Genomic DNA, 23,811 nt, shown 5'->3' with positions numbered 1-23,811 from the left:
GCCTTTGCAGACCTGAAATCAAACAATTTATTCCTTTAAATTTCTAAGGAGTATTTTTTTTCTATTCTACTTGCAACTCTGTGCATACTAAACTAAATTTTTTTCCCTTGAATATAGCTCTAAAGGAATATTTCCTTAAGGTTGCGTGCCTGTGAAAGTCAAATGTTAATATCTCTTTGAGAAGAGGATAAAGAAAGAAATCTTCAGATTTTTTTAAAACATAAATCAAATAACACTCGAGATTCAAGAAGAAAGACAGCAGCTGACCATAAAATGAAGCAGTTCAAATGCAGAAGCAAATGAGAATCATGGGAAGTCTCAGGATGAGTAATGTTTATAGAATTGAAGTGATATTTTATTTGAATAGATTTGATTTATTTTTATTCTATTTGCTTTGATTTTAATTTGATTGATTTTAATTCACACTTACAGAGATTGGATTATTGAGCAGTTGAGAGACGAGGTAAATCAACTCAAATTTGAACTTGACAGAACCAAACGAGAAGATCAAAGAATTATTGAAGAACTTAAGAGAAGATTGATGGAAATGGAACAAGAAATGAATGAACATCGGACGGTGGTTGAGACACAGTGTGAGGTAATAGTTTTCTCAGGATAAGAGCCAATGGTAGCTTGCTGGAGGCAGTTTCTTAGAAGCCATTTTAATATCCAACTCTTTGTAAGGTCTGCAGTTTTTCGATGTTTTCAATTTCTCCTAAAAAAAAAAAACACCATCTTATCCCTGATTGCACTGGGGGGTGGGGGGGGTGCTGGAATAACTCATAAAGATTTGTATGAATGAACTGCTTTTTACGCTTGGGAACTTGATGCTATTCTCCAAAATCCCTTTGTGGTAAGAGAGAAATTGTGTGAGATTACAGACAGGCAACTTAACACGATGTGAGATTGGCAAGAAATGAGTATCATATATATTGTGATATGCTCTAATGTAGGCCTGAGGGAAGAGGTGGAGAATAAGCATGATGCTTTATGTGGAAAATTATGCTTGATTAGTGAAATTTGCATGTCTAAATACTCATTAATCATTGGATTTCAGAGGACAGTACTGAAATGTGTGTGACAGATATATCCACATCTCTTTCATTTCCAGGCTGCCAAATCGTATAGATTAGCCCATTTTGTTAATTACAACTTGCAAGATTTTGAAGTAATTTGTAATTAGAAAATGCATTTTTTTCCTATTTACTTTTTGATTTTGTAGGAAAATGAGACGCTACGCGACAAAGTAAAGGAACTAGAGTCTGCTGCTCTTATGGTTTCTGAAGAAAAATTAGTTGATGCAGAAAGTGAGTAAACTTATATGATGAGCAATCTTATTTGTATTTTTGTTTGGTTGTAATATTAACAAGAGCCAGTACTAATGAACAGATTCTGCTGTTGGTTAAAAATCTTTTCTCTCTTCCCTCATCAACTATTGGTTTGTAGAGAAATCAAATTAGGAAGTTAGAAGAGGAACAAACGGGAAATAATTTCACTGATTATACCACTTCAGGAAATTAATCCTAAAAATAGTTTGTATGGATTGATACAGGAAATGAAAGAAATTAGTTTTAAAAAGTTTGAACCAATTGTAAATTGTAATTAGAAAGAAGAAGTTATCGATTTACACTTTAAGTACATCAGTCAAATGCTGTTATAGATTTCAAAGTATACAAATTTGTCAGGTTATTTCAATATGTTCATCCCTTCACTTACTTGTGAAATATATATGTATTTTAGTAATGTCTTTTGATTCTGTACCTTTATTTTGATCATTGTTGATTATAGGTATTATAAGGACCATCATACAGATAGAGTAAATTGATACTCTGTATGTTATTGATTTTTCCTTTTTTTGAAGCACTTGAGGTTCATTGTATTGCATTATTTCCTTCAATCAAATGATTTTAACATTCCCTTCTCACACATTCTTGTTTCTTGTTTTCAACTGCAAACAGGACGGTCAAAAGTAAATGAGGAAAGGTTTAAAAAGATGAAAGATGTGTACACTAAGCTAAGAGAAGAACATCTATCTCTTCTGAGAGTGGTGAGTGCTCTGATTTCTTTCTAAGGAAAAGTCTCCTTGACCTTCATATCTATCACTACTTAAGTACTTTCACTTTCGTTATGTGCATTCAAGTTGAAAATAGACCATGAGAGCTTGCTTTTATTCAGAACCCTTTAAACATTATTCAATTTCACTATGTTTTCAAAATAGAGAATATAGAAATATGAGAGCTTGCGTTTATTCTGAACCCTTTAAACATTATTCAATTTTACTATGTTTTTCAAAATAGAGAATATAGAAATATGAGAGCTTGCTTTTATTCTGAACCCTTTAAACATTATTCAATTTCACAATATTTTATATGAGAGCTTGCTTTTATTCTGAACCCTTGAAACATTATTCAATTTCACAATGTTTTTCAATATAGATATAAGGCACCTTCAACCACTTGGCCAAGGCACCACATTGATTGATTTTTCCTTTGAAATTGTCTGGCTTTGGTATGGATGCTCTGCCATCTTTACTGTTATTATTACCTTTAACAAGTAAAATGAATGCATTAGCTCATCTTTTGATTATTCATAGTTCATCCCTGTCAACAAAATCAGCAACACACTTCCATTCACTAATATTCTCCATGCCTAAAAGTGAATAGATAATTTGAATCATATAAATTTGTTTCAAACTATGCATTGTAGCCAATCAGCCTATATTTAGAATGGAATATACACTCAGCAAAAAAGTTCTTGGACACTTATAAAAGTTAAAATATTCCAAATAGATATTTGATTAAAGGTTAATTATTGTATGTCATCATGACCAGAAAATATTCCTCTTCCAGTATGACATGACATTTTCATGTGAACGGTCATGCATGGGTGGTTATATGCTCTAAACAATAGCAATGTCAGTAAAAGAAAATTGCAAGAATGGATCAGTCAGTGCATGGCTGGTTACAGGCATTAACAGAGCTGCCAAGTAGTACTGATTTTCAGTATTTAGTACTGAAAAATGAGAATACTGATAGTTTCATGTAAAATACTGATTTCTAAAGTTTCTGCTTTATTTCTTGTCCTATGGTATTTTTTTTAAAATACTGATTTCCTCACCGAAATACTGATTTTTGGCTTTGAAAATACTGAAATGTTCTTTTTCAGGTTGGCAGCTCTGCATTAAACAATAGCAATGTCAGTATAAGGAAATTGCAAGAAAATGATCAGCCATTCTTTCAGTTGTGAAAGTTTATATGGCATAAATATCCATTAAACGATAAAAGCAAACTTAAAGTCGAATACCACTCTAAAAGAGAAGATAAAGTAATCCAACTTGGACGCATCACTATTCCACTGGAATTTTAAGTCAAAGTTAGTCAATGAATTTCAGATCCTATAGTTGTTGCAGTGACAAATCGCCTTCTCAACGCAAGCATCCTTAACCTCCTATCTTCTGCAGGGGTGGTGGCCCTATAGGTCGACCACTCCTAGGGTGGTCTCTGAATTTCACAGTAGCCAAATACCACTGGTTCATATGTGAAATTGTTGTTGGTGAAACTTAGAAATATCGAGCCACTAGTCTACATGACTGCCCAGAATGCATTCCTATTGCCCTTGCACGCTCTTGATTTGAAAGCTTTATCTTGAAAGTGAGTGTCCAAATGATCCATCTCATTATGCATCTCATGATGCATCCCTAAGCATTTAATTCGAATGATAACCACCTACTGAAATTGTTGAATGTATGCCTACAGGATGGCCATAATCATTATCATTTGAGTGGTCCATTTCTTGCAATTTTCTTTTACTGACATTGCTATTGTTTAAAGCATTTAACCACCCATGCATGACTGTTCACATGAAAATGTCATGTCATACTGGAAGAAGAATATTGTCTGGTCATGTTGACATACAATAATTAGCCTTTAATCAAATATCTTTATGGAATATTTTAACTTTTATAAGTGTCCAAGAACTTTTTTTGCTGAGTGTATAATTCAAATGGAATGGATACATTTCAAACTCTGCATTCAGAATGCTGAAGCTAATAAGCAACTGACGACGGTATCTAAGAGCTCAGAGGAGATGGTTGCTGCAAGAGATACAGCTGAAAAGACTGTTGAGAAGCTACAGATGTCTATAGCTCAAACAGCAAGTAGAGAAGCCCAACTCAAGAGACAGATGGAAGAACAAAGGAAAAAATTGCTTGGTAAAACTTTAAACCCAATTTGCTCTGTGGTATGTTGAATAGGCATTGTTCTTAAATGGTTTGTTAAGAAATCACAAGTATTCATGGAAACAAAGATGAGGATGATTAAGATTATGATTAGGATCATGATGATGATGATGAGGATAGTGGTGATGATGATGACGACGACGATGATGATGAAGATGATGATGATGGTGATGATGATGACTCAACCTGATTGAAGCTGAATAATTATTACACTTATTGCCTATTCGATTGATATTTCTGACCATTACCATCATCAGTCTCTTTGTCTCTTCTCTATTTCTCTCTTTAGCCAAGGCTGTAGAAGGTGCTGAGGAGACACTAAAGCTAATCATCCAACAGATGGAAGATCCTCAGTTTGCTTCAGCAACATGTACACCAGGTTAGAAATACCCTGATATAAGTCACATTAGGCATTTTCACTCCTGGGACCCGTTTCAAGAAGTTTATGTTATATTTCTGATTAATGTAACTACCATAGAAACCTTGATTATGATTGGCTATTAAGACCTATTACCAGGTAGTTACAGTAAAAGGTAAAGATGCACAATCATAAGAGAACTTGCTGAGGCTTTTAAAAATACCAGATTGATTATTTCCTGCTTTCACATCTTACTGAAAGTAGCAAATTATCTTGTATTTTGTGATTTAGGAAGAATACCAAACCAGAAAATGTTGAGTATGTTTCTAATTGTGTAGGTGTAAATTTACCTTTGAATATATTGGCAAAAATGACATATATGCAGGCCTCGAAATAGGATTTTTGGGGGGCAAGGCCACTTTTTTGAGGGGCACTTTTTCACTGAGGCCAGGCAGCAGAGGGCACCAAGGCCATACAGAGGGGCACCAAGGCCACTTTTTAAGGGGCATGTAATAAATTATTTGTAGGTGTTACAGTTTCGCGGCGTGGGGGGGGGGGGGCTTTCCATAGTCGATGTTATACATCAGATTCATTACCAAACCACATTATTTACTTAAGAAAAAATTAACTTTACGCACGACTGGTGATACCTTCTTGAGCTACATGTAATTAAATGTGAATCTGATTAGCACCCAAGAAAGTATCACCGGTCGTTCGTAAGTTGTTCGTAACTGACGAACAGCTTTATGAAACACTCCCATTCAAAATACTGTACTTACGCATCGCGCACGCTCGCCAGGACAGTACAGCGCGCGCGACATTTGTGTAGTACACATACGGAGCTCGCGCTCGTCCATTCTTATGCTGCAGCTTACATAGCATATGTAAAGCGCGCTAGCGGCCGGCCGGCCAGCTGTGTATAGCTAGCTCATCGTTCAGCGCGGCTTCGGACTAGACTGCATACATGCACTGGACGTCGCTGGTAAAGCTAAGGTATTGAATACTTTTTGAGATCGGAGAAAAGTTTTCCTCGCTCAGAAAAAAAGGTGCAGACTTTCAAAAGGGGTACATTATATATCAGAAAAAGGGCACATTTATGAGAAAAAAGGGCACCACGGCCATATAAAAAAGGGCACATTTTTAGTGGCCGTAACTTTTAGCAAAAAGAAGAAGGGCATGACGGCCAGTAATGGGGGCATCGACGGCCATGGCCGTCGATGGCCGTCGATTATTTCGAGGCCTGTATATGCATGGAGGATATATTAATGCATACAATGCAGTGAGCTTATTGCATTGAGCTTACTCCTAACAAATTAATTTTTGCTTTGAATAAACTAGATAACACTTTAAAAGTGGTTACTGACAAATAGTGGGTCATTAATTTATTAATTTTCCCATGTAATGATGGTTTGTCCCCTAATTAACAGTTGATTTTGATTTTAAAAAGGAAGGAAAATGTATTCACAAAGCACTTTCATTTTTGTAGACATCCTTATTTTAGAGTACACAAAGTTGGAATTCTACTGTGTATGATATCTTTTACTTCCTTTTGTCCAGAAACATTTTCTTGTTGTACATGTACTGTATATGGTATGATGGTAATATATCTACTCATCTTTTTTCCCCTTTGTATGACTGCCATAGAATATCTTCAAAGTAGAGCCCCTATAGCTGATGAATGTGTGGATAATCTGGAGAGATCCTATAACTCTTACCAGCAGAACAGCAACGGTATGTATCAAGTCTTATGCTGTATTTTCATATCAGGACCCTGTATCATAAAATTTACAATCAATTGTACCATCCAAGGAAATCAATGAATAAGTTGCTGCCAGGTAGTACCCATTTACCTCTCCTTGAGCCCGTTGCAGAGAGAGTTGCAATCGATCGCAACTCTAAAAATCATGCGCAACTTGATTTTCAACCAATCAACAGCGCGCATTTGGGACTTGCGATTGATTTTTTGGCTTGCGTTTAAACACAACTCTTTCTGCAACGGGCCCCTGGCTTGAGTACAGCACTATGTAGATCAATTTCTTTCTGAAGAAAATTGCACTTTGGTTGAGATTCCAACCCACAACCCTCTGTTTCAAAGTCTGAAGATTAATCTTCTGGGCAACAATACTCCAAATGGTAAAAATTTGTTTTAGTTGACAAATTCTGGAGACTCTTTTAGTTTATATAAATGATATATTGAATATGCATAAAATGTCTTGCCAGCATTTGGCTCTTGCACAATCAGCAGTTTGTTAAGCTTGTCCGACATCCTACCCATGTACATGTTGTATCCCACCATGTTCCAATTTTTCATACTGATGTCCACATATTTACTGATTCTTTTCCAGATTTTGGAGGTCTGATTGGTTCCATTGCCTCATTTTCTCATTCACTTGGTGAATATCTGCTGCAGGGGAAAGCCACATCAAATCTTGCTCCTGTTAATGTTGGGGAAAGTAAGTAATATGACTTCAAGCAAATTTTTTCTTCATGAATAATCAGACATCATCTACTTGCTTTAAAGTCAGTCAGTTCTGGCCTCTTAATTTCTTCATTCACAAACAACCCCCAAGATTGATTTCAAGTTTGGTGTTGGTATCAGTGATCTCAAGCTGACAAACCAGGGGAAAATTGTGCTTTTACAGATAATACAAACACAAATCATTAGAGTTTTATATTTTTTAATGAATAAGGTTTACTCTTTCAGATTCTCGAAGTGAATTTAGTCTTTACATTATGTACGATGAGATTTTACTGCAATTCCTCCTCAATATCACTTTCATTGCTGAGAGTTCTTGCATAAAATTTACATGAATAGCACTAGCAGCATAGTGCATATTGATAACATGATTGGTAATGTACTTCTGAGCCCAGCTCGGAGTTGGCGCTTGGTTCAGCAGCCTTTTTCACGCTCTCTACGTCATCTTCAACACCAGACTTGAAATTATGTAATGATCACCCAGATAAGGCAAGAAATATCATACAATTTCTATTTGTCCTACAACTCAACTCCATCCTAATTTTGTGGTCACTTGTTAACATGGCAGGTATCAAATCAGGTGAATGGTGCTTTTTGTAAAGTTTATTACTCTAGCATTTAAATGTAGAAAAAGTGGACTGCAAGTATTATTCAATCGCTGATGTGGTTTACGGTACACCATGTGGAGTGTAATAGAAACAGTGGATAGAAGAAGAGAAGAAATGGATAGGGGAGAAAGTGGAGATATGAGAGTATAGTATTCTTTCTTGAAAGTAGTCCTAAAAAATGGAATGTAAACCAGAAGAAATTGATGAGTTGAGAACAGATTGAGTAGTAGAGCTGATGAAAAGATGCTGGCTTGAGTCGGCGAGTAGAGATGATGAGTAGTAGAGAGACTCGACGTTTCGGACTGTCCGTCTTCAGGAGTTTTATTCGTTTTCAAATTTTAAGTTTGTCAAGTTTATATGATTTATCTCACTCTTTCTGTAATGTTTACAATTCAAAAAAGATATGTGTATCAGAAAACAATTTGCTGATTGAATCCCGATATTTACGTCCCATTCCATGCTTGGGAAATGGTCTACATCAGAAAGAAAAAAAAATGTGGAAACATTTCTGGGACCCAATTTCCTCAGATTAGACCAATTTATTGTAAACCGTACCCTCATACATCATAATTTATATGGCAAAGTTATTTTTGGGGGTTTGTTGTTTTTAATATTAGGATTATCATCCAATTGCCTTGCGACTTGCAACAGTGCCTTGACAGTCCTTCAGTCATTGAAAGAAGAAGATCAGCAAAACTTTACCCAGAATGAAAACAATTTGAGAGATAAACTAAGAGATATCTCTCAACTTACACAGGTAAGACAGAAGAGGTCTTTATATTCTGATATAATATAGTTTGTTCAAATCAAATAGATCATTGTAATAGTACAGGTATGGCAGAGGAGGCTTGTGGTTCACTGTGTAGATGAGGTAGGGTGCCTTTTGATGTGTGGTGTGGGTTGCTTACAAGGTTTACATCCCATACTTCTCGTTCTCTTCTTGCCTTTGGTTTTCTGCATGATTTTGTCTTTTATTTCATATGTACATAACGCCTCATTGTTTTTCATTTCTATAAGTGCAATTTTTAATTTATTATATGTATAGTTTTGTCCATTTCTTATGTCTCTAAGAGCTGCAAAATCCACTTTGTAATCTGTAATTTTCAGACTATTTAGGTATAATTGAATATGTTATAAGGATATATATGTACGTAACAGCCTGTCTCTTGATGAAATATGAATGAATTGAAATGCATTTAGAAATGTTTGACTCTATTTAATGAAGTGTGTGATACAGATGAGGACCACAGAAATCTATTCTTTGACAATAGAAGATGAAGATATAAATAACACATGTTTCTTTATTCTGGTCTGTAAAAAATCTTTGATTATATGATGTATTGGAGGTCGAGATTATATGCATACTCATTGTATTTCATTTGTTCATGAAATATGTGTTTTTGGTTATGTAGGAGCTGATATCTGAGGAGACAAGTAAAACAGAAGAGATTGGTGATCTTGTAGAGGCAGAGATGCAGTCAACATCGGACCTCGTTGATCAGGCGGCTATTAGGATAGAGGTACTATGTCTTGTTTATCAGGAAGATGAAGATGATGTTGATGATGATGATGATGGTGATGGTGATGGTGATGATAATGATGATGTAAATGTTGATGATGACCACAATGATTGTAGTTATATGACTAATGGTGCTGAAATAAAATTGTGGTCTTTATATTGGTTGTAATGATAGTGTTTTGATGATGATGATTTTTGTGGTGGTGATATTGGTGATGCATGTTATAATAGTAGTGTTGTGGGTGATGATGACAATGATGATAAAGAAGTAACAATAATTTTTATTACATTGGAAGATGAAGGATGAGAAAGATGGTGATTATCTTTGTTGATATGTAAGGTCATGACAGGTTATGGGTCATAGTTAGGTGTGATGATGATGACTTGATGATGATAATGATGGTCTCCCTGAGGATGGAATGTAATATTTTACTGATCCACCCTATTCTATCCTGATCACACATTCCATAACCCATTTTTTTTTATCTTGGTCATATAGGAGATGTTGAAGAGGTCAAGAGAAGCAGATACCGGTGTAAAGCTTGAGGTGAATGAGAGGATTCTAGATTCCTGTACACAGCTTATGATCTGTATCAAAGAACTCATCACCAAGTCAAAATCACTACAGCAAGAAATTGTAGCAAGCGGAAGGGTGAGTGATCTTGAATACAACTGAAATAGAATTAAACAAGTAGCAGAGCAGTATACTGTCATTTTGAAATAAATATACACATTACATGAGATTTGATCAATTTTCTAGGGCTGCTAAGCACCCCAAGGTTGAATTACTTGAACGGTCTACTGCACAAGGAGTTTTGAAAAGCCGCCTGACATAGCAATAATCCTGAAATGTCAAAACTTGTTTAAAGCATATCATGTGTGTACTTATAATGAAAAAGACTTTTATTTCAAATTTAAATTTTGACACTAGCAAAATTTTGTCATTTAGCAAAATGAATTGACTGACATAGCAACCAATTCTCCTAATTTAAATATATTTGCTTTAAACTCGTTATTAAGATAGTTTGTGTTTTTTTTTTTTTTTTTTCCTAATTCCTAGCTCCAATACATCCATGCAGGCCTCAAGTTTTGTTCATGCTTGTTTTATGGATAAAAATTGATGTATGTAATGGAATGCCTAGGGGTCAACCTTTACACTATTGGAAGGGACCCCAGTGCAGCAAGGAAAAAGAGTTGTCCACCTTTGACAAGTTGTTCATGGACCTTGTTACTTTTATTATTTCAACAACAATCACTCATTGTCATCTTCTATGTTCATCAGCTTTTATAGTTTTGGTGGTTGAATACCTGACTGCCATTAATGCATAAATGTTTGTTGATTAAAAATCAGAGAACTGATAACTTTAGGCCTTCTCTGTAGGAGGATGATATATCTACTTCCTGTTAACACCTTATGTTGAAAAGGCAGTCTATAAAGTATATATGTCTGCTTCATTAGTTCAGTTGTAATGATATGCACTTTAAACCATGAACTAAAATTAAACATCAAACCAAAGTGAATTGGTCCCTCCTCCTCCAAACAGGGAACAGCATCAGCAAAGGAATTTTACAAACGTCATCATCGATGGACAGAAGGTCTTTTGTCTGCTGCCAAACTGGTTGGGGTTGGAGCTTCTCATTTAGTGTAAGTACTGATAAACTTTGACATATCATAACAGTGTGATGTAAGTGTACCACAGGGGATCTAGAAGAGTGTTTGATCATGAATTCAACAAGTGTTTTATTATCAAGTTGTCACCCTTTTAATCCTTATTGAAACTGTTAACCAAAGGGCTCAAGAAATGTAGTACTCAATTCAGGAAACTCTGGAACACAGATGATTGGGATGCGGGAATCAGGAGGGGGATGTGGAGAGTCAGATCAGACTGAAAGGATCAGCTATTCCAACTTTAATAACTTAATAATATTTTTGAAAAAAAATTTTCTACATGTACTATAAGTTGAAGCAATAAATAAACTAAATGGAATCCAGTGTAGTGATAGATAATTTAAAAATACAAGACAATGAGAAAATTGTAAACTTTTTATAAACTTTTCATCATCTTCTTCTCGTTGAGCAGGGATAGTTCTGACAAGGTTATGAGTGGAACAGGCAAGTTTGAGGAGCTTATGGTGTGTTCTCATGAGATAGCAGCCAGTACAGCCCAGCTGGTTGCAGCAAGTAAGGTCAAAGCAGACAAGGGTAGTGCTAACCTTAAAGGTCTTCAGGTAGCATCAAGGAATGTTGCAACTGCTACGGCAGGAGTGGTGGCCTCGGCAAAGACAGGGGCTCAGATGATTGCAGAAGGAGGTAAGAATTTGTATGAGTGTTCCATGATGATCTGTAAGTTGTTAACTACTGAATTTAGTTTTTCCTCAAGGCCTTGTAAAGGGAGAACATGCTTCTTGTATGCAATGGGTTAATTTGTCTTAGGAGCTTCTCACTTTACAATGATGGTGATCACATTGGTTTCCAGCATGTAGTGTCAGCTTTGCTCCCACGATAATTCTCTGTAAGAGGCCAAACATTAGACCTTTACTAAAACTGATCAACATCCTTAAGTGGATCAAGAGAAATTACAGCTGGAGCAACTGTCTCAGAAAAATAATGAAAAAAAAGCAACAACATTGGTCTCTGATCAGCGTGATTAAATGATAATGATAAATGTGATGAAGCTGATTTTGAAAGTAGACAAGGTTATGATTAAAACAAGAATGATAATAATCCCATTGTGCAGCATTTGATAATTCCTGATCCTTTTTGACAATATATCAACTGATTCTTCACACTTATATAGTCAAAAGTTAATACTATTAAGAAGATTATGCATATTAAATGAATATATTTTTCTCTTTCCTCAAGATTCACCTGACTTTACAAAACTGAAGCTTACCCAGACAAAGCGAATGGAAATGGAGGCTCAGGTAACAGTCCTGGAGTTGGAGAGTAAGCTTGAGAAGGAGCGTGTTCTCCTGGCAGAGTTACGCAAGCGGCACTACCAGCTAGCAGGAGCTTCCGAGGGATGGGAGGAAGAGGTTAGTATAATTCATAGAATCAAATTTAGATAAATGTCCAATCATGGGGTCTAGCATTTGTCTTAACCATATTGACATTTATTGGTAGATTTTGATTTCACAACCTAGCCTATGAGTTTTCTCCCCCAACATTATCTTTTAAGTTATTATCCCCTTTGCAAGCCAAGAGAAAAGATCCATTAGGAAAGATGAATCCATTATTGTTGCAAAATAGTTTAAAGAATTTACTTGCATAATATTTATTTAGAATAAAAGATTATAGTTGCTTTTGTAGTCCTTGACACACTTTTTTTTTAGATTTTTTAAAGCATTTTGCATTAAATGCTTAGTTGAAATAAGTCAATGTTTTTTTTTTTGGAGGGGGTTGAATCACATTACATTGCACTCTACATTGCCAGCAGTAACAATGAATTATGCCAATCGCTGAAAAAAATCTTTTTATTATAATGTAAAAAAAATTGCTGAGCACTAATGTATGACTTATATATTTTTGTTTTGCATTTCAGCATTTTAATGACCATATCTTGGTAGCACATGATCAAAAACCTAAGCACAAAAAGTTTAACATACATTGGTTGCAAAATGAATGTCCAATTTGCCCATTTAAAATCAGTGTGAGTTGGCGTGGTTCATTTTTATTTTGAACCCAGCCAGTTGATACTGATTTAAATGGGCTTCAAATCTTGGGGCCCTGGGAATTGGTTTCTATATTAAAAGAAAAAATGGCTATGAATATTTTACATGTTCCACCAAGGCATGGTATAACTGAAATGCAGGGAAGGAAGAAAGAAAGATGAAATCATGTCATTGCTTCAGATGACATTAAAACTAGAAGGCAATTAACCTGTTAATTACAGAAGATTCAAATTCCCTTAGTCTTTTTATAGACGCAAATACATGCATACTATCGGAGTAGATGCGTTGTGGCTCAGTGGTTAAGTCTCTAGACTTTGAACCACTAGGTCCAGGGTTCAAATCCAACAGCAGCACTCATATTTCTTGGCATGACGTTTATGTACATTTGGTAGCCTTCCATACAGGTGTAGTAAAAGGGTACCCTGAGCCTCGTTGTATAGAAATTACCATTAATTACCATAACTATGCCGTGCAATGGTAACTTGTATGGAATCCTTGATTCTGAATGGTTGTTGATCATCGTTGCCATGATCGTTACCACTGGATGGCAAAGTTACCATAATAGTAACTTTTATGCAACATGGCCCAGATCGGGGAAGCCATGCTAATTCTGGGGTAATGATATTCCACACTTAAAAATATTGTATTAAGCGCTATATAATAAAAATGTTGCATATTATTACTTTGTCATTGATTTTATTTTATTTTTTTTCAATAAATGACATATCGCAGCCTGTGGTAGAAATAGTGTACTAACCAATATTCAATACCCTACTTGTGATAAGAATCTGTTTCTTGCACTCTGCTCATGCAGTAAAAACAAAAGATACCATCAATCAATCGATCAATAATTGCTACACGTTTATTGTCATGTATTTTATGTTCTTATAATTAACTGGCAGGTTTTTGGAATGGAAAATTTAATTGTAGATTTGTGTTGAAGTATTTATATACACTGTCGCTTTGCAAAACTTCCTGCAGTTGTTTTTTCCCAAAAGTTATACTTACTGCATTTTAAGTAATTTGATCAATTACTGCGCTGTGTGCTGGTTAGTCATGTTGATGTGATTTGGGTATATGGTGTTGTTAATAGGTGAAAAGGATAATTGCTATTCAGAGCCAGGCTAATTTACAATGAATTAAACAGAACTAGTATTCATCTAGCCACATGTTGGGCATACAGAGACAGATTCCCACCAAATTTGGATTGTTCCCCCCCCCCCCATTTTCCATATTGAGATATGGTATAAAACATGCTGAGATGCAAAAAGAAATAACAATGATAAAAAATTTAGTTGCACAATGGCTTTGGTACTCTATTGAGGATATAGAATCCTTGTGACCTTTTATAAACCATGGTGACCTTAAAAATAGTATTCAATGCATTATGTAAATGAGGTAAACCAGTGCAGGTAAATTCAGACAGATTTCAAGGAGTTTGCTTTCATCATATTACTTTATAAAATTGTGATCAATCAGATATTTTAATCTATGCGAGATATTTTACAAGCTTTTCTTCCATTTGCCTTGTTCTTCTCATTTATGGCCAATTGCCTCACTGAAAACACCTTTCAACACCAAATTTGAATTGTCCCATTGTTATCAGTGTAGACCCCTCCCGTTTTGAAACTTAATTTAAAAAGAAAGTTGATGAAGCACAATACTCACTCTGCATGAATTCGCTGTAGAGAAGCTACGATGTTTTAATCTAACTATTGTTTTGATGCCGTGTGTTTTTTCTCCTTTCTTGTCTGCATGATGCTTGGGTGTTTCACAGGATAGTAAATAATACAGGTATGTGGCATGGATAGTAAATCACCCTAAATAGTCTGTTGGATGCTGCCCCCTATTGGTGCATATCATGTCATTGCACCCTCCCCACTCCCTTCATGTTGTGATTTGCATTTTAGCTCACAGCAATTTGTTATTTACAATTTCTCAGAAACCATCACCTTATAGCCTATCAGCTGCTATCATTAGTCTTGGTTACCCCCTCCTACCATTCCTGAGGTGTATGCCATGCTACCCTACTCCTCCTACCCTCGATGCGTAACAAAAGTGTGAACTTGTGTAACTGTTCTTTGTCACCTGCAGTTTTCTTTATTTACCATCACATTGTAATCTATCAGATGCTATCATATTCCTCCCTCATACCATTCACAAGGTGGTTGCATTTTAACTTGAGGTTATTTGTCTGTTTTTGTCAGAACCCTGCTAACCCAATTCTACTGATGTATAATCCTATGTGCACTCCGCCCCTGTAACCCTTCTTGAATTGGCTTTCAGATTGTCTCTGACTTTGTTGTTGTTCTCAATTGTACATTTTTACTTTGTATCCCTAGTACTAGTAAATTACTCCTGTTTAGGTTTAAAGGGGAAATCCTGATGTCAAATTAGTTTTAATGGAAGCAGAAACTAGACACTTATCAATGAAGGCTTGTTGAAAATCCCATAAAAAATTGTTATTCTTCTTTTTCTACTTTTAGTTGTGTTACATACAGACACGTCACCCATGAGCCCTGTAATATACATGTAAACTGTTAAAGGGTCATTTTCTAAAAGAAATACAAAATAGAGTTTACCTCAGTCCCAAGTCCAAATTCTTGGTAGAAGGAATATGTCAACTTTTTATTTATGCATATTTTTTCTTCCCTTGTTTACATGTAATAAGGAAAAGATTTTCATGAAAACCTCATTGATAAGTTTCTCTCAGCTTTCTATTTTTACCAACTTGATGCTTGGGTCGACTCTCTCTCTATGCTCTCATATGACCTTCATGTTTAACCTCATATTTTGTCTCATACATGTAGTTCAGGGTTATTCAGGTAGTCAGTACTTAAAAGTTTTCAATCCAAATTCATCTCTGTTAAACAGGGATAGCCAGATTATTACACACATTTGTTATTTCTCATCCTGCAATACTGGGAACACTCAGTTAATCACCTTCGAGTTGATAATTGGTTGTACTCTTTTCTAACTTTTTTTATGTACAGGACTTTAATAGATGGTGGTGGGCTAAATGAATTTAGTGATGGGTATATTGAAATGGGACTTATAATCCTTAACTTTGTATGTATTGTGCATTCTTCTCCTACCAGGGTGGAGTGATATCATTTACACCCCTCTGTCTCCTATCAGTTTTATATGGAATATGATGGATTCTTTCCAATTTATATCAGTTGCCTATTACATAGCACAGAGTATCCCATTCTGAGGTGTAAGGCTTATCCCACAGGATGAACTCTTTAGATTTCTCTTGCTATTAAACTCAAGTAAAAGTGGGTTGTTTGGATGCTTTTACTAAGCAAAGATCCTACATTTCAGACAAAAATAGCAAATTCATAATATTCATGGTGATGGAAAACTCCTAACTCTTGTATGGCAAGGTCACATTCCAAATGATTTTCCTACTTTTTAATAAACCAACAGAAAGGTGATTTAAATAAAAAGAAAAAAAAAGCAAGTATAACACTTATGATTTCATCAAAATTGGGTATAAAATAAAAAAAAAATTATCACTTTTTCAAGATACACTTGCTTCATAATACCATTACCGTATATGCTCATCCTATTCTTTTTGCAAATGAGGGAACTGATGACATCACTCACTATTTCTTATGTATTTTATTATATGAAATTTTGTAATTTTCTCCTCGTTGTCATGTGCAACAAGGTTTTATTCCTCCCTGAACATGTGGTATTACCAGTGTTTTAACATTTTTTGGTTCAGTCATGTTGATCCCTGTTGTCAAATCTGTAAAAATTACAATATTGTATAATTCAAATGTAAAAAAAACGAAATAGTGATTGAGGGACATCATCAACAACACTCATTTGCAAGTCTCTAAGTCGTGCATATAACCGTTGTTTGTACAATAAGTGCAACTTCAAAATGTCATAACTTTCTTATTTTACATTGGATTTTTATGAAATTTTTAGTGTTATGATTGCTTGATTTTTTAGTGTTTGATTTTTCTCTATCGATTCAAATCATCATTTTTCTTTGGTTAGATTGACCTTTAATCATATCTTTGTGTCACCAGAGTCACTGTCCCTTCATTCCTTCACTCCCATTATCCCAGCTCACTGTTCATTCCCATCGTGGGTATACCAGTGTGCTTCGTTAATGAAGGGAAAAGTTCTGTCTTTATAGGTTCTTCCTTGACCTAACCCTGCTGCAGTATATCCTTACACCATAAATTTACTCTTTCGAATTACTCAAGTGCTAAGAATAAATCACATTCACCATTTCTGACACAGCTTCTAACATGTGTAGTGTTTAATCCCCTCACATATCTTTGTTGTATTCAACATTTCAGTACTAGTATGTTCTGTGTGTGTGAATACATTATGGTTTTACTCTTTTACATGAATCCCAGTACTCATACATGCATCTAGCACAAGCTGCATTTAAGGATATCATCTGCGTGCCATCTTGATACCATTACCACTGAATGGTCTGCAAGTTACAAAGAATTTCATCACATTTTCAAAATTTTGGTCCTTTTTTTTACATCCATCAAATCTGTCATGGAAATGCATTATTAAAATCATCAACTGCTCTGAACAGTCATGTATCCTTGAAAAAAAAACTTGTATACATGTAGTCTTCATGCTGTTTCAGACTGACATGTTGAGCTTTGTTAATTCTAGGTCTCTACCCCTCTCTCTCTGTCTTTCTGTAACAGTATATCTGTGTCTCTTACCCTGCCAAATGCAATATGCTAATATATTGTTTATCACACGTTATTTTATGGTCACACAAACAATGATAATTTTGTGGTCTTTATATCATTTGCAGTGATAAATTTATTTTCCCAGGTGTTAGATGTGACATACCAAATATTAATTAAGTAATTAAAAAGGATGAGGAAGAGCTCTGGAAAAATTGTATTTTAGAATTATGCTAAAGGTGGCAACCTCATATAAGTTTTGTATCTAACAGTCTTGTAACAGAAGCAGAGACCTTTTTTTACAGGGGAAAGATTGTTGCCACTTATGCCCCACATATACTTATAAATTACAGCTTTCCCTAAGATTATTTGATAAATCTTGAGACACAAGGCATTAACAGCCCACTGATGCTATGTTTAGAATGAATGATGAACCTACTAAAAGATTGTACATTTAACCATGTGAATGGAGAATGTTTATGCATTGTCTGTATAAACCAAGCTTTAATCCAATGAACAGTGTGATTAATATAACTTACATGTAAGTGCTAATTTCACCTTTTTAAGATAAACAAATTGCAGCTTTTATCATCATCACCCTTTGATCATTTTTTCCCCATCATTGTCATCACCATCTTCATCCTTAATTTTAATATTCGTTATTTTTTTCAGGATGATGTTGACTTTGGAGGACAAGGAGAATACGCTGATCTGGTGTAGAGAAGACACATGTGCTCAGTTTGTAGATGATAGTAGGTGATGAGATTATGTGGATAGACATGGTACAACCGTAGAGAATGTTGACAGAGATGGCTGTGACAAGTAAACTATGCGGGTATTATCATGGGGAGCATTTCATTAAAGAAATGGTCAGTGATTTTTATTGACAACTGCAATAAGTTTCTGAAATCCTTGCATCTGATTGGCTTAGAGAAAAATGTATCAGTGAAATTTACTGACAAGATGCTTCATGGAACACAGTCCTTACAGTGGTCTCCCATGCCATCGTCACTTATGTTGTCAAACATACACCATTTCATTGGGTTTGTTTAGATATTGTTTACTTTGAAACAAACAAAAATATTAATGATACCTTACATTTCATGTAATATTATATATTCTTGCAAAATGCCATTGTCCATTCAGTCATTCATATCAGCAATACCAAACACTTTGATAATGTTGACATTGTGGCTGCAAATGTCTTATGTTAGAAAATAAAAGTTTTCAAAATGAAATTTCAATATTTCACCTTTTCAAGGTCATGTTCCTGCAAACCAAAAGCTTTCTAAAACCTTTCCTCATGGGCAGTATTTCTCTGTGTTGTGGTTGAAATCCTGTAATATTTGCTGTGGCTCAGTGTTTATAGAGCCATGATATATAACCAGAAATTTTGGATTCAAAGCCATGTTGGTGTCTTTTTGCCCTATTAATAGGCATTCATCCTTATTTTTTACAGCACTCCCATCCATATATTCAGAATCACTTATCATTCTCTCTGTGAACTTAACCAAATAAATTATTGACAATGTGATATTTGGTCAGTTTTACAAAGTTCCCTGAAAATGAAATTGTGTTCATAGGAATAAATGTACTCTTCACAAATGAAGAAACCCAAACATAATAATAAGTATATGGTGCTATACCAAACATCATTCATTACAGTTCAAAACTACTCTGTGTATCTGTTTATTTATATTTGTTAGTATACCATGTATCTTATTTATTGACGTACAAGAAATAGCCCATTGTGGCATTAGAGGTGTATGTAAGAGATGCTGCCATTTTGACTCCCAGTTTTATTTTCTTGGATACATTTAAAAGTAAGTTTCAGCTGTTTGTATATCTGTATGTAAATGATCAATTTCATATTTTCCAATTTATAGCATTTTATGTTAAAAACAAGGAAACCCAACGATATGTAAATTGAGATACCCTATTTAGACAATATATTTTTCAAAATGAAGGCCTATTGATGATTGTATTTTGAATCAAACCTTTAACGGCTGGCTTAATTGTTAAACTATGTGTTGGAAATGTGATATTTCAAGCAATCAGAAAATATTCAAATGGGAAAGCAAATAGCCATGGAATATTATAATTTGAGAAAATTATTTTGTTTGATTGTATACATTGGTTGGTATCCTGATGCATATAAAGCATCAAATTTATTACAATTTATCATACTCAGTTTTGATGTAGTACAAATTAATGAAGTGCTCTATGGTACCCCTCATTAAATGCAAACCACGCTCAAATGTAGTGCCTTCACAGATATGATATTGTGATCCAGTTTTGAAAATTAAAAAAACCACATGAGAGTAAAATTGATTTCTAAGACTAAGACTAAGATGACTTTTTTATCTTAAATGTTGAGTGGGGAAAAATGAGGCTTGGAATATGAAATGAGTGGATTTTCAGTCCTAATTAATGGTTATTTCATGAGAATATTACTACAAGAGTCAAGATAGCCTGAAGAAAACATTGAAATACTTGATATATGTGTAATCATCTTACTTAATTGTTACTACCTACTCAGTTATGCCAATCAGTTGTGATAGTTTTCACACATAAAAGCTTGTGTTTAAGATTACTTTAAACTGACAATATCTAATATCCAAAATGAGGTATGAATGGGTATTATAAGTGAATCAAATTTGATTACAAAACTTTTAAGCAAAATTTATGATTTTTGTTCAAGATTAATTCATTTATTAACTTTTGAAGTGTTTAGTGTATATCTGAATATTGCATTGCAAATGTTAGTTAAGTTAAACTCAGAAAATAGAAAGTTTCTGAAATATGAATGAAAAGCATTGTAATGATATTTCCTATGATAGTGTATTGATATGTAAAATGATAATTTCTTGCTGCTTTTTTGCTCGTAAATACGTGTATCAAATCATGCATGCATAATGAAACAAATATAAAGTAATACGCTGTAAAGGTATATAAAATTGCAGCCAGATTTTCCACATTTTTACCAACATTGTACATCTTCCATGCATTTGTCACTATGTGTTGTATTTATCAAATTATTTCTATATTCTATTTTTCTATTTATCACTCGTGTATATAAACAGTGAAAGTGAACAACAATGTTTATTTCTTGTAACATTAGTTAATCTAACAACGTGCATGTGTATATAAAAGAACAAGTAGGGAGTTTTGGATTGAAGATTGAAGCTTAGGAAGACGTGAAAGTTACTGGGAGAATATGAAAACTATGTGTAACCCATCCTTCAACCAAGTACCCTTTCACACATTACATTGCTTGGGTTTTCATACAGCCTAGGCACTTTTTATTTGCCCAACCATTGTCTTAAAAAAAAACACTTTAAGGGAATTTGCATCGTTTCCACAAAATTCCATATTCAAGTTATTGTTCTGTAATAAAAACTCCCACTGATATATATTGGAGGAAGCTTTTAAATAAATGAATAAATATATATATATATATATATATATATATATATATATATATATATATATATATATATTGAGATATGATTACATTTATTTCTTTGTAGACTAGTACATTGTTAAGGAGAATGTGCTAAGGATTATTGTCAACCAGAGCTCAAGTCCTTGAATTTGTATTTTCCTTTGCAAAAACATTTTTCATAATTGTCAATAAATCATGAAACCTCTAAGGTTATGTTTGATTTTTTTTTCCTGATGAAAAAAAAAGTTATCTTTATTTTGAAATTCAATTCTTTATTTTACTTGAAATAATGAGATGATATTCTACCCTGACATGTGTTTTTAGGGGGGTCACAAGAGTGACTAAAATAAAATATGATAGATCTACACTCATATTTTTTTTTTTGATCTTCGATAATGATACAGTTTTAATCGTTATATTATGTTGCCATTCCTAGACTTTTATAAGATGCATCACATCAGTTTTTCAAGTGTGTTTAATTTCCTTTATCACTTATATGTTCATTTTATTTCTAGAGGGTATATGACTTTCATCGGGAGTTTGTTCAGGGACAATAATCTTGAGATCTTTACACAAGTGTATTGTATGCCTACCTTTTCAGTTCTCGTGTACATGTACATACAAACTTGTGCATAATCATATATTAAAATGTGATGTGACGAACAAATCACAATCTTTGACTGTGTTCTTATTATATTTTTGGTGTAATATTCCTTTTCCTTGATGAATTCGCTTATGTGTTGTGTCATTAATTAATTGGTAATAGTACTTTATAATGTACCCCCATAGGGCCCACACTGAGATTATAAGCACTGATATTGGTCAAAACTAAATCATTTGACATGGTGTTATTTTGTCTATGATTGTCCTAGGGTTTTGACTTAATGTCAATTTCTTCTGTCAAATTCTGTGATAACGCATGAGTTTGCTGCTGATGCTATGTCATGTATGCACAGCCATAGCCATTGGCTCAAGTAAGTGGCCATGCCTGTGCCAGTTAACAAACAGCATTGCAGCATGTTTTAATTAACAAAATGATCTAGCAAATGCAATTGGATTAGAGGTACACTAGTGGACCTAAAACAGTCTGAAGTTTGAGTGAGCAATGCTAACTAAAGCTTGGGCAGGATTAGACCAGAAGAAAGTGTGTGTTGGAGCTTCTGGTATCCAATCAATGAAACATTATTTTATTCCATTTTATATAAATGCAGTAACATCAACAGGTATAAATTTAGTAATCAATATACAATATCAATACCATGATATATGTGTAGAAAATTGGAATTTGCTGCTTTATAAAACCCAACAGGTTTTATCTGAACAGCTACCTTAACATCAAAGCACAGCCTGCTGGGAGAACAATTTTCAGAACTGAAGTGGCTACCCTGGGTAAAATATGACATTAGTATTATTATTATCAGAATAATAAATTATAATGAATTTGCAATATTTTGCATAAAAACAGCGAAGTAAAACAAAGAATCAGAAATAAAATGCACAATCCTAGACTTCAAACACTGGAGTATAACATTTGCATGGTTTACACTTTTGACACCCTTAAAATGAAATATATTTTCAAAGTTATATCTGGTGGAAGAGAATTTGATTCTCTCATAGCATTGATCCAAAAAAGTTGATTCATATTGCTGTGTAATTTGTAAAATGATGCTGCATTCTATTCCTTATAATTGTATCTTAAACTGTACAATTTGATTATAAACGTATTTACATAAATTATGAGATTATAATTCAAGCCTGTGTTCACACAGAAATATTGCATTATATAATTGTTCAATTTGGAAATATTCAGCGCAACTAAATTTTAAAAACCATGCAAATAATGGCTTTCTTGTGTGCATTATATGTATTAGGAAGCAATTCTTACAAAACTTGCAATAAAAAGAGTATTTCTAAAAATGCCCAAAGGAAATATATAATGTTGATTGGACACATAATTACCCTCATGGAGCACTTTTACCCAATATTTTTTTAGAGTGTAACATGATGGTTAGGTTATTTTTGGGAGGGGGATTTTCCAATTAATTAATTTATAATGTTTCATGTTCTTTTCAGATTTCCTTTTAAACGGTGGCATATTTTCTTTGTCCACAGTGTACAAGTATACTAACAGTGTTCCTGATCATGTTATACAGATATCTTCTTATATTACCATATTTACAGATATTGTGATATTTCTTGTAAGAAGCAGACAGGGGCCGGTGGCAGAGACATTTAGGAAATTGAAGAAAGCTGGTAGGTGAGCAATGAAGAAGACATTAAAGCAAGGTCTATCAGTCATACTAATTTTAATGCATAATGAAAAAGAATTAGGACTAGAACTGTCCTGTATCGAGAAGTTTTCACCTTTGAAATTATATATTCGACTATTAATGAGGAGACTCTGTCTTTCATATAGTAATGCGATTCTTACTGTTTACCATTAATTTGTCAGGTGTCACTGGGGTATTTAATGAAAGTTGTTAACACTGACTAAATTGTGCTGATCGACTATTTTCAGTAAAATCCTTGCCTTTAATTGGTTGAGGGGCACTGGCCTCTGCCTGCATGGTAACTTTTTGAGAAAGACAAAGTTCATCGGTCCCTGGGGATTTTATGTTGGAAACTTTTTTTCAGAAGTTTATTCTAAATGATTATGATTGTTTATAATACTTTGACAAGTGCCACGATGTTTGGGTATACTTTAATTCAGGACCCTTTTAATTGCCCAGGAGTTGCTGTTGTGCATTTTCTAACTACTATGACATCCGTTCTATTTGATAATCTCATCACTTAGTTCCTCATTGTCATCTTCACAAAACACTC

At 34.2% G+C, this 23,811-nt stretch overlaps 1 protein-coding gene across 3 annotated transcripts in view; it reads left to right on the top strand.

Moving 5' to 3' along the window:
- LOC121409248 (huntingtin-interacting protein 1-like) overlaps positions 1 to 18,961 on the top strand; it is a 51,025-nt gene extending 32,064 nt beyond the window's left edge. For 2 of the 3 annotated variants that reach the window (XM_041601120.1, XM_041601122.1), the window contains exons 12-25: positions 433 to 598; positions 1,223 to 1,307; positions 1,959 to 2,047; positions 4,036 to 4,210; positions 4,527 to 4,616; positions 6,240 to 6,326; positions 6,941 to 7,048; positions 8,297 to 8,436; positions 9,092 to 9,199; positions 9,698 to 9,850; positions 10,743 to 10,843; positions 11,280 to 11,509; positions 12,062 to 12,234; positions 18,216 to 18,961. In XM_041601120.1, the coding sequence (XP_041457054.1) occupies positions 433 to 598; positions 1,223 to 1,307; positions 1,959 to 2,047; positions 4,036 to 4,210; positions 4,527 to 4,616; positions 6,240 to 6,326; positions 6,941 to 7,048; positions 8,297 to 8,436; positions 9,092 to 9,199; positions 9,698 to 9,850; positions 10,743 to 10,843; positions 11,280 to 11,509; positions 12,062 to 12,234; positions 18,216 to 18,263 (1,753 nt within the window). In that variant the 3' untranslated portion in view covers positions 18,264 to 18,961. Of the gene's footprint in view, positions 1 to 432; positions 599 to 1,222; positions 1,308 to 1,958; positions 2,048 to 4,035; positions 4,211 to 4,526; positions 4,617 to 6,239; positions 6,327 to 6,940; positions 7,049 to 8,296; positions 8,437 to 9,091; positions 9,200 to 9,697; positions 9,851 to 10,742; positions 10,844 to 11,279; positions 11,510 to 12,061; positions 12,235 to 14,647; positions 14,665 to 18,215 lie in introns of all 3 variants that reach the window. The other variant, XM_041601121.1, reaches the window with a different exon arrangement.
- The last annotated feature ends 4,850 nt before the right edge of the window (positions 18,962 to 23,811 follow it).

This window comes from Lytechinus variegatus, chromosome 2 (assembly GCF_018143015.1).
Source record: "Lytechinus variegatus isolate NC3 chromosome 2, Lvar_3.0, whole genome shotgun sequence".
NCBI lineage: Eukaryota > Metazoa > Echinodermata > Echinoidea > Temnopleuroida > Toxopneustidae > Lytechinus > Lytechinus variegatus.
The sequence above is the reverse complement of the archived record's forward strand: the minus strand, read 5'-3'. Positions and strand labels throughout refer to the sequence as shown.